Source organism: Anabrus simplex, chromosome 1 (assembly GCF_040414725.1).
Source record: "Anabrus simplex isolate iqAnaSimp1 chromosome 1, ASM4041472v1, whole genome shotgun sequence".
Classification (NCBI taxonomy): Eukaryota; Metazoa; Arthropoda; class Insecta; order Orthoptera; family Tettigoniidae; genus Anabrus; species Anabrus simplex.
Window position 1 is genome coordinate 715,088,536 of NC_090265.1, and position 12,680 is coordinate 715,101,215.

General features: G+C 38.3%; 1 protein-coding gene across 1 annotated transcript in view; it reads right to left on the reverse strand.

Moving 5' to 3' along the window:
- LOC136857394 (putative sodium-coupled neutral amino acid transporter 10) overlaps positions 1-12,680 on the reverse strand; it is a 148,847-nt gene that overhangs the window by 60,078 nt on the left and 76,089 nt on the right. The window contains exon 8 of the mRNA XM_068230523.1: positions 3,570-3,771. Within this exon, the coding sequence (XP_068086624.1) occupies positions 3,570-3,771 (202 nt within the window). The remainder of the gene's footprint in view (positions 1-3,569; positions 3,772-12,680) is intronic.

Genomic DNA, 12,680 nt, shown 5'->3' on the forward strand with positions numbered 1-12,680 from the left:
ATTAAAATGGTTCATTAAAAACAATTTTTTTAGTGGAAAAACAGTGTGACAATGATATAATGCCAACGAAATGAGGGTGTGAAAAACAAGCACTAAAATGAATGTCATAAAAACAACATCTTCAAGGCCGCTGATGAAATCATGAGCATAATGTGAAACTGAAGCATCAGTTGAATATTGCAGAAGGGGCCTTTAACACTGGTAGGCAATAAAATTGACTGAGACCATGTCAGGAAGTGTCAGTAGATAATAGAAAATGTTCTATGTTTGTTGAAAGCTGTTATTTGCTATCTACTGTTGCGTTGGTAGCCGCCCTTCTGTTGGTTCCGAATCTCGTGTTATAACAGTTATAACAGCTATCTTGGACAGGATGCACATACGGTAAACAAAACCAGTTTGACAAGAATGGTGGTAACTTGTCGTGATCCAGTAGCACCAGCCTTCAGCTGTTATCTTGGACAGGCTGCCCAAACACCTGAACAAAACCAGTTTGGCTGGTTTGGAGCATAACTTGTCATGATCCGGTAGCATCAGCCTTCAGCTATTATCATGGACAGGCTGCCCATATACATAAACAAAACAAAGCTATCCTTTCACATCAAAGAGGCGTATTAACTACCCTAAAATTATCATATCCCTTTGCTCACAAAGTAACTTCCGACGATTATTAAAAAATTGATATATATTGGTTTGACACATCATTCTCGATTGCTACAAGAAATATCTTCACATATACCCCTAACAACCTGTATAATTTAACAGCGTAAACAAGGCAAGTTAAATACAAGATATGCCTTCATTTAATTATATTTCTGTGTAACGGTGTACGTGTATAAAGTGGTAAATATCTAAAGTGTTAAACAAGTTTTATAGCGAAATGCGAATCTTGATAAGCCACTAGAAAGGGCATTGGATCCTCAAGAAAATTCTAGTGTATACATTTGTGTTTATTATGGTGGCATCGTCGCCATAAGACCTATCTGTGTCGGAGCGACGTAAAGCCTCTAGCAAAAAAAGAAAAAAAAAATATGGTGGTATATCTGTGTAAATGATATCCATGTGCTTTCTCAGGTATTAAAAATTGTGTGTATAAAAAATACAATTCATTCTTCTCATTTCATAGGTAAATAGTATTCCTCTCATAATTAAGGTTCTCCAACTGTATAGATAGCTTACTGTCCTTTAGGACATTCCACTTGACCCGTATGCTCTACCGATGCAGCTAGCGTATCATTTTAGTAGGGGAGATGGGACTTCAATGCTAGGCTTTGTTCGAAGCTGAGTTATTCTATTCTAAGGTCATGGTCAAGAGCTCCAACAACCGACTCATGTACTCAAACCTCGAAAGGGTACACTACCTGTGCATTGCACTCAAGTAGGTTCATCCTGAAACTTTTGTTTTATGATAATTTCCTTTGTTTTCCAACCACATGTTTACGTCGTTCAAAGAACCATGTGGTCGGGAAGATCTTGGTTCCCAGACTGACTGCATATTTAGATCCGGAAGAAATATTTAATGCACTCTATGCAGATAATTATTCGGAATGCTCAAGTAATATTCAAGAATGAGAGTTCAATATTCAAGACTCTTCTGAGGAAAGTATGAATACAAAACAATATGAAATCTGTACAATTTACTGTGTGACCCTTCACCCAGATCATCGCTACACAGCTTACCATACCAGAAAACATTATTAGAACTCCTTCAGATGGTTTCCAGTAAATTTTATCACAATCAGTACTAGATTATTGAAGCTCTGCCCATTTGATTCTGCGCATGCAATTACACATTAAGTTGCTCAGGATATTGCCTGGCACATGGGATGTCTAGCACACAGAGGACCCGGTCAGCAATGTGTTAAAAAGGTGTACAGATCTAGATAGGTTTGGTCTACTCACAACAGGCACAGCTGCTGTCTTGCTCAAAGTCTAGGTAGGTGTCACCATTTTCTGCATGGTGTAAAATCATTCTTTTGTGAAGCCTGCTCTAGGTGCCTACTGTGCATTATAACAATTCAGAACTTGGTGAAAAAATCATAGTCTTCTAGAGAGAGAAACGGGTTACTTGCTTAACGTAACAATAACATCTTCAGGAGGGGAGCAGTACATGGAAGGTACAGAGTTGCTGAAGGAAGGGCTCTAGGCTACCATCTCCCAAGCTACGAATGCTCATCAGGCTCCGGCTTAGAAAAATATATTTTTAAGTGGTATTATTTTATCAGCAATAGCTACAGTACTTGAGTAATACTGGCCTGCTGTGTTACCTGCAAAGTAAACTGCTTTTATATAAAAAATACGTAAGTATGAAGTGTTGACCAGCTGTTCTTCTATAGTGAATTACCGTATTACTCCAAATCCAAGACAACTCTGAATGCAAGACGACCACCATTTTTTCCTTTAAAAAAAATAATTAAATCAGGCTTAAAATGTGCTTTGTAAAATTATATGAATGCCTTTCATGTACTGTACACATTTTTAGACTATCTCTGTCTTCATGTCAACACAGAACATTGGGTTTAGTTACGCCGAGGTTTTTTTTTTGCTCCACAATTACTCTTTAGTTTTGCACGTTTAATAACCATTAACTTATAATTGCCATCATAATAACAAAGAGAACGCATTGAAAATATGCCAGCAATACTTGTTCCACGCGCCTCTACAATACGACGATCCATCATGAAAATATTCCTTCAGCGGCTAGCGATGTATAGCTCAAATAAAGACATGGAAGTTGAAGGTCAACAAACAAGCTTAATGCGCCGTGGTATGGCCATTTCGCCCTTGCATTTTTTTGCGCACATACCTCACGATTTCATCTTCGACTTCTTTAAAGAGTCCTTGTTGCTGACCACTGAATACATTTTTTGTACATTACGCATTTTTTAAGCTATCTTTGTCTTCACGATAATGACAAATATTGGCTTTAGTTAGGTCTATGCCATATTTTCTTGCGACTACATAATTATTCTTCATTTCTGCGTGTTTAACAACCATTAAATTAAAATTGGCATCATAATATCAACAAGAACCCATTGAAAATTTGCTGGCAATACCTGTTTCACATATTTTTACAATACAATGATCCATCACGAAAATATTCCTGCCGTCTATAAAACTTGCTTTTGCTAAGCATCAGGTACAGTAGACGTGTTATAATTCTGGCATTGAATAGCCGTGGCCTTTCTAAGAATTCGAAGGCTCGCATGGTTTGATGCAATTCTACGGATTTGAGAAGTGTTTTTGTAAAGGCTAACATAACAGCATTCTCTCTTCACTATTTTCCGAGAGCCAGTGACACTACACAGAAGCACTGAACAACCAGTTGATGCAGCTAGCGATATATAATAAAAATGAGGCCGTAGTTCTACAAGTACTTGCCAGGGGTGTTTATTACTGTTAGGTCACAAATGCAAGACGACCCTTGATTCTTCACACAAGATTCTGAGGAAAAACCATTGTCTTGGATTCGGAGAAATATGGTAGTAAGTATTTCCCCAGTGTTTCAGAAATCTCTCACACGCCATGACGACAACTGCAGAAGCCTTTTTTTTTTTTTTTTTTTTTTTTACCTTTGGTTTCTACCTTCTGCTCAACGACGGTGTCTTCATTGTGCATGGCCTCCACTGCATGTTTGTCTGCAGTTTTGACTTGCTTACTGAGCGGGGCTGAATGAGGATTCACCAATCCTCCCTCAGCTATAGTCTCATTTGCTGCGTATAGAGTGGCGTATGTACCCAGCACCAGGATAAGAGCACCAATAAATAGTAGCACCTAAAAGAGAAAGACAATCAATCCTCTCTGTACACATGCATGTTAATAACAGTAATAATATAATATGTTTTAACTGCTAACAGTCGTAAGAAAAGACATAAAATAAAAAAATAAAAGATTCCTTAAAGATTTTAACAGTTTCCCAGGTATTGCCTGCAAGCCTCCAGTAGAATTCTTCATACGGCTGCATTTTTCACACCAGCTATAATTTTAACCAAGTTATTATTATTGGTGTACGGCAACAAGTTAGATACATGTATACAAGTACACAATATTTACAAAAATACACAGACAAGAAACATGAAGTTATACTAGAATGTCCAGTTGGGTGATCCACTGTATGGCTTCCTCTGTTGGTTCAAAAAATTCACTCGGGTTACCTGTGCAGAAACGTCATACACTTCACTTACAATATGGGGGATCGTCTGCCAAGAGGCACCGCAGTCGCACTTTGGTGATGAAATATATTTCCACTTATAAAGGGCATCCCTGTATCGTCCATGATTTGTTCTCACCCAATTCAGAGTGGTCCAAAACTTCTGTAGTACATGATGTCCAACAGGAAGATGTTCACCAGAAAATTTGTTGTGTAGGGAACTGTCTGTGGCAACTTTCCAGCAACTTCCTCTAAAGGGTGAAAATTCCCATCAGCCAATGTGACAGCATCACACAGAGATGGATAATGTGACTTGAGCCTTTACCTTGAGAGCGGGAATATCAGTTGAGTGTTCATTTCAGTCTTCTTGTGCTCTCGAATGAGAGCATTTGGGATATTGTTGTAGATCTTTTCTTGTACAGAGATCCAGAGGAAGTCGAGGAAGAAGAACAAGCCACCAAAGACGTCTTTTTAACCAAGTTGCACTTCATGTACAGATTCATTTTGAAGAAGTGGAGATTGTCCTAGCCTTTTTTTGTTTCAATCTTTGTCCTCATCTCCTATTCATGTTGCTTCTTCTTCCCACATTGACCTGCCATTGTGTTCATCCTATTGTACTGTGCCGTATCCTGTCCTAATTTCGGCCTAGCTCAGGAGTAGAAGCGCTTGGTACGTCCGGATAGGGGCAATAAAAAATCTAACGAATAAAATACAGCAAGTAAATGGACAGGTCATACGTACATATAAATCTAGTGAATGAGAACTCAAGTAATCGGGTAAATGGATTTATTAAATTAAAAACATGAAATGAAATCAAGAAGTTCAACCGTCAGTACAGATTCAACAATGAGATTCATAGTCTGTAAAGGGAAGTTACACGTATATTACATAAATAAACATTACTAAATAAAACATTTACAAACAAAGCGGGTAACGAGCCCAAGAAATTAAAATGACAGCTTTATTACATGGAATTTATCTGAATTACAGTTTATTTAGTTATGTTGCTCACCTTGTGAGGTCCCTAGTTCTTTGCTTGAGGGCTAGATTTTTAACTGTTCGTGATATGCAATAGTAATACCTGATACACTAGTAATTGGCCTAAATTACACATATACCCTGATCACTCGGACACAAATATATATAAAACACTTGTTCAGGATCCGTATGAATTACCCTTCCAAAATAGTCACAGATTCTAATTATATGGGTCCGAACCCATGATCACAGGTAAGTTCAGAACCTTTCGTCCCAAAAACAGCCATCGGACTATGTCTCTCCGTTAACAAACAAAAAGCAACATCACAACACAAAAGAAATACACAGGACACAACAATACAAATCACAAGATAAATTAACCTATAAAACAAAGCACACAGAATATATACACACTGAAGATTTATAGAGGTGTTGGGTCAATCAATCAATCAATCAATCAATCAATCAATCAATCAATCAATCAATCAATCAATCAATCAATCAATCAATCAATCAATCAATCAATACTGATCTGCATTTAGGGCAGTCGCCCAGGTGGCAGATTCCCTATCTGTTGCTTTCCTAGCCTTTTCCTAAATGATTTCAAAGAAATTGGAAATTTATTGAACATCTCCCTTGGTAAGTTATTCCAATCCCTAACTCCCCTTCCTATAAATGAATATTTGCCCCAGTTTGTCCTCTTGAATTCCAACTTTATCTTCATATTGTGATCTTTCCTACTTTTATAAACGCCATTTAAATTTATTCGTCTACTAATGTCATTCCACGCCATCTCTCCGCTGACAGCTCGGAACATACCACTTAGTCGAGCAGCTCTTCTTCTTTCTCTCAGTTCTTCCCAACCCAAACATTGCAACATTTTTGTAACGCTACTCTTTTGTCGGAAATCACTCAGAACAAATCGAGCTGCTTTTCTTTGGATTTTTTCCAGTTCTTGAATCAGGTAATCCTGGTGAGGGTCCCATACACTGGAACCATACTCTAGTTGGGGTCTTACCAGAGACTTATATGCACTCTCCTTTACATCCTTACTACAACCCCTAAACACCCTCATAACCATGTGCAGAGATTGGTACCCTTTATTTACAATCCCATTTATGTGATTACCCCAATGAAGATCTTTCCTTATATTAACACCTAGATACTTACAATGATCCCCAAAAGGAACTTTCACCCCACCAACGCAGTAATTAAAACTGAGAGGACTTTTCCTATTTGTGAAACCCACAACCTGACTTTTAACCCCATTTATCAACATACCATTGCCTGCTGTCCATCTCACAACATTTTCGAGGTCACATTGCAGTTGCTCACAATCTTGTAACTTATTTATCACTCTATAGAGAATAACATCATCCGCAAAAAGCCTTACCTCCGATTCCACTCCTTTACTCATATCATTTATATATATAAGAAAACATAAAGATCTGATAACACTGCCCTGAGGAACTCCCCTCTCAACTATTACAGGGTCAGACAAAGCTTCACCTACTCTAACTCTCTGAGATCTATTTTCTAGAAATATAGCAACCCATTCAGTCACTCTTTTGTCTAGTCCAATTGCACTCATTTTTGCCAGTAGTCGCCCATGATCTACCCTATCAAATGCTTTAGACAGGTCAATTGCGATACAGTCCATTTGACCTCCAGAATCCAAGATATCTGCTATATCTTGCTGGAATCGTACAAGTTGAGCTTCAGTGGAATAACCTTTCCTAAAACCGAATTGCCTTCTATCGAACCAGTTATTAATTTCACAAACATGTCTAATATAATCAGAAAGAATGCCTTCCCAAAGCTTACATACAATGCACGTCAAACTTACTGGCCTGTAATTTTCAGCTTTATGTCTATCACCCTTTCCTTTATACACAGGGGCTACTATAGCAACTCTCCATTCATCTGGTATAGCTCCTCCGACCAAACAATAATCAAATAAGTACTTCAGATATGGTACTATATCCCAACCCATTGTCTTTAGTATATCCCCAGAAATCTGATCAATTCCAGCTGCTTTTCTAGTTTTGAACTTTTGTATCTTATTGTAAATGTCATTGTTATCATATGTAAATTTTATTACTTCTTTGGTCTTAGTCTCCTCCTCTACCTGGACATTATCCTTGTAACCAACAATCTTTACATACTGCTGACTGAATACTTCTGCCTTTTGAAGATCCTCACATACACACTCCCCTTGTTCATTAATTATTCCTGGAATGTCCTTCTTGGAACCTGTTTCTGCCTTAAAATACCTAACATATCCAGGCAAGGGACATCGCTTATCTTTCACGTACATACCGCACAGCAATAGCATGTGACACGCCAGGGAAATCAGCTGATTGGCAATGTAAACATCAAAATAACTGGGATCTCTGGTCAGGCAATTCATGAGGATAACGGGATCATTTGTAACAACTTTCACTTCTTATCTCTGCACCCAGCCTACAGCCGAGTCAAAAGGGCTTCTGCCTAGCAAGAACAATAACATGTTGGCCCTTGCCAACATTCTTGGTGCTTCAGAATAGCACGCAATTCTGACCAGCAAAATACAGCTCACATCCTTACATAATCTCGTATAAAATAGGCTGGCTTATTAACTCATCTAGGGGAAACCAGGGCAAGATGACTAATCAACCATAACTTTTGTAGTATTCACATAGAAGGAAATTCCTTTTAGTCTGAGACATGCAGAGGTGGGGGGGGGGGGGGTCAGTCTGGCGCTGTCACACTAAAATATCTGAGGTATGTGCAGAATGCTTCTACTACTAGTGTGCTCACAATACGAATTAACTGTTTTATTTTCTTTAAATGTCAATGTATTTCTTTCTTACTTCAGTGTTAACTGAATCTTGATTGTAAGATGTCTATAGATTATAAGGCCAAACCGCTTCCTAAGCAACCTGGGGCAAGATGACAGGGGGCAAATTGACGAATTCATCATCTTACCCCAGGCCAGCTATAGGCTACATGTAGTCACCCGTACCTTACGCTAATTACAGAAATACCTAGAAATTATCAGCAGAAGATGGATAGACGGAACTGAGATGAAGTAAGCATGATCGCCGCAATGCATGCTGTCAAAAAATCTCATAATACTTGTAATGCAGCTGCAGCACATTATGGTATTCCGGAAGTGACTTTAAGGCGTTATTTGAAGAAGCTGCAAGAGGTAAGCCTGCCGTATAATGAGTGTAAGGAATTAGGCCAGTAACTAATCCAAACGGCATGTTTTGGAATATAGCTTATTCAGAAGTCCTCTTTATTTCTTCGCAGGACCTGCCAGTGCATGGTGGGAGGTTCTGCAATGTTTTCACAAATGTGCAACTCGAAGAACTACAGTGTTATATTACTAATCTCAATCAAAGATTTTTTGGACTTACGATTCAGAGTAGGAAAATTGTTTACGAGTTTGCAGAGAAAAAAGGAATCGAACATCTTTTTAACGAAGATAGCCAAATGGCTGGATATGGCAGAGTAAATTCGTGAAGACGTACAATTTTTGTATGAGAACTCCTGATGCCACATCCATAGGGTGTATGACGGGTTTTAATAAAGTGGAAGTGGGTAAATATTTTAATATTGTTAAAGGTTCGAGGGAAAAATAAATTTAGGGCAGCCATAATTTTCAATGCTGATGAGTCAGGATTATCGACTGTTCCAACTAAGCTGCCTAGGATCATCTCGCCAAAGGGAGGCAAAAGGGTTTCAAAAATTGTGTCCACTGAGAAGGGACTGGAGGACTAGAAACGCTGGTAACTAATAAGAGACAAGTTAGTAAGATCCAAGCAGTAGAAATAAAATTTTTAAGAACATCGGTTGAAAAGACAAGAAGAGATAGAAGCCAAAATATTAAAATCAGGAAAGAGCTAAATATAGAACCATTAGTACAGAACGTACAGAAAGCAAGACTGAGATGGTTTGGACATGTAACAAGGATGGGAAAGGAACGGGTAGCAAGAAGGGAATTAAAAAGAGAAGGGAAAGAGATCAGTTGGAAGACCGAAAAGAAGGTGGCTGGATCAGATTTGGAAGAACATTAGAGAAACTGGATTGGATGTGGCGGAAGTAATGGAACAGGAAAAGTGGAAGGACAGAAAGAAGTGGAGGAGGCTTGTTAACCACACCCAGGCGACTGGAGTGAGACATTGATGATGATGAGGGGGGAAAGAATATCACTGTCGTATGCTGCATGAGCACCAGTGGTTTTTATATTTCTCCATTTCTCATTTTTCCGAGAAAACGTATAAAGCCAGAGCTGTTATTCGGTATGCCACCACGCACTGTCGGTCACCCTCAAGAGACAGGCTGGATAAATTCTGAACTCTTTGTGTCATTCTTAGAGCATTTTTCTGAACATCAGATCAGGTTCTGCTCATTGTCGACAATCATGCTTCCCACATTACACTAACTGCAGTAACTTTTTGCCGAGATAAGAGTATTGTGATGGTTGGCTTGCCACCACACATATCGCACAAATTTCAGCCCTTAGATGTGGCATTCTTTGGACTTTTAAAATCATTTAATTCACAAACTCCCTTGTATCAAATCCTTGCCAGCAGGTAACTGACAGAAACGTGGGAAAACTCTTCGGCGAAGCCTATATAAAGGCAGAAACTATGAGCAATGCCATTAAAGGATTTGAAGCATGTGGAATTGAGCCATTCAATCCTCCAATATTTGATGAGGAAGATTACTCTCCAGCAGTGACTACAGAAAGAGGTTATGAAGTACAGCACCAACCTTCACCTCAGGAGTACACGATGAGTGTAATGGACATGCAGATTTGCGTTCGGTACCTGATACCTCAATCTTAGAAGAAGACATGGCTATCAGTAATCACTGTGATAACTAGAGACGGGAATTTGCCTATTTGCCTATTTTATTCCTGTGTTCAGAAACGTAGGCTTCTGAGATATAAATCCGTTTTAGGGTCTTTTTAGCTATATTTCATTGTTTTTATTGTGTCTATAAATGCCTGTTTCAGGGGTTTGTGCCTATTTGGAGTATAAATCCCTATTTAATGCCTTTTGACTATATTTTTTTAAAGCCGATTTCTAGCTAGTGTGCTCGATAAAATTATCTTCTATTTTTTCAATATCTCTTTACCCCACGAACAAAAATGGGAATTGTCAGAAGTCACCAGAAATTGTTCCAGGGAAATTTCCATCAGGAGAAACAAGGAACAATTTGATCTCAAAGCGTTCAACCCCTCTAACCTCCTAAGAACCTAAGAACCAGTCAACGCCGAACTATGTTGCATAACCCATACGCCCTGTACCTCCCTTTCGATGTGAACTGTTGTACGCATACGCTTTATGTTCAGAACGTGTTGTGATTTACTGTGAAGTGGAAGAAGAAAAAGAAGTTTGTTTGCGGCAATGCCCAAAGAAAATTTTTTGAAGTCGTACTGGCTGAAGCAGTGGATCACAGAGGATCCCAAGTTCATTACGGATGGAAGCAAGTTCATTCGTTCCTTTTATCTTTTTTTTTGTGATTGAAAACTATGATCGCATTTCTTTGTAGCATATATAGGCCTATTAATTTATGTACTGTGGCAAGTTGTTTTGTTGTAATGCTGTATTAGTCGTGAACTTTCAATTATTCTTTTATATTGCTAAAATGTAAATCAATGAACGAGGAGTGACTGGATAGGGTTACCACATATAACTTGGCAAATATCTACATTTCCACCTATTTGATACTATATATTTGCTTTCAGAAAATTAATTATCTGTAGTACGTTTCGTTCCTTGCGAACATCTTCAGCTGCATTACATTGCTTAGGTGAAATTACAGATAATTTTCTTCTTCCCAAATCATAGAAAGGTAATTTTTAAGATGTTTTGAGAAGAAAATTCTTTGTAACTTCACCTATGCAGTGTAAAGTAGCTGAAGATGGTCCTACAGAACGAAACATGTACTACAAATAATTAACACTAGAACCGCCGGAGTGGTCAAAATGACTGCTACACATTTTCCAAACTCAATTTTGACTACAATTTTTTATTGTAGGATATTGAGCTGCAGGGACTTTCCCGATTAGAAGTCAGGAAAATTCATATTAAATATGATTAATTTTGTATCAATGGATTAGTAACGGGTATACCTAATACCGCTGGAGCAGTCAAAATTATCGTAAAAAAATGTATTGGAACACATAGAACAACTGGTACAACACAATCTCGTCTCAAAAAATACCACAACAGGATGTAAATGGATCAGAGAAGTAAGAGAGGATCTGAAGGAAATAGGCCTTACAACAGAAGACACCACAAATAAGATAAAATTGAATACAAAATTCAAGAATACAAACTTCCGCTTTACCCTTACATGAAACAAACCAGCAACAGGCATAGTTTGAACCGAGGAAAGGGCACAAAGATCGGAGCGTCTGAAGAAGTACTGGGAGGACTGCAAAGCCTGAACAATCCCTTCAAAGAGACCTGAACGATGGACTGACTAAAGTGATCCTATGCAATCATAAAAGAGGAAGAAGAAGAGAGCACATATTTCTCGTCGAGATATAATCATCTGCTCATAATTATCCTATCGACAACAGTAATGTTCATAAACTCAAAAATGGAACTCTGATACATTATGAATTGTACGAACATTATTTCCGGTAGTGTTGTCTTTTGCCAGCTTGTCATAGTACAGTAAACGTGTCGCGTAAACCATGAGTTGCCGAGTCTATTGCATGACATTTCTGAAGATATGTCTGATGTACAGTGTCGTCCAGATATAAAGGACCTAAGAAAGAGAAAATGCATACGAAGATTGCTACCAATCAAATGATAACTCGTAAACCAGTGATTCAGATCACGCTGAAAACTGGATTGTTCAGACTGAAGGTAATTATTTAGTTTATTTTCTGGGTTGAACCGTGTTGTTGTTGTCTGTACATTACGTACAGTTTGCCGACGTTTTGAATACATTGCAGTATTCTTTGTCAAGGCGACTGAAATACCCCTACTCGATCCATTCGAAACGACGGCAAACTGTACGTGATGTACAGACAACAACAACACGGTTCAACCCGGAAAATAAAATAAATAATTCTTCACACCATGGAAGCTTCACCTCTAAGAGACTGAAGGTAAGTTGATATTGGTATTATTATAACTATCAGCATAACAAGTTTGGTAAAATTCCTTGATTTATACCTTATTTAAATTATGATGCCTCGCTTAGGCTGAGTACTGACGAGTTTTCAATTATTCTATTACAGCCGTAGAAACAGTAACCCATAAAGCATGGTATATAGGGGACGCGACAATCAAGGTAAAAGCACTCCATGGCTAGAAAATGCGTCATAAGGTACTGATGGCAACATGGAGTGGACAGTAGCAAACTTTAGGAAGACTACAGCTGGTAGGTTTGCTCGCCATAACCCCTGGAAAGAAAATTCAGGACTTAATCCATATTCAAAGCGGCATGTTTCTGACGACAGTGTAACGAGTGTGTGGCATCCTTTTATTGATAAATAAATGTTGAAACTCATAAAGCAATGTACAGAAACAGAGGCAAAGTGATA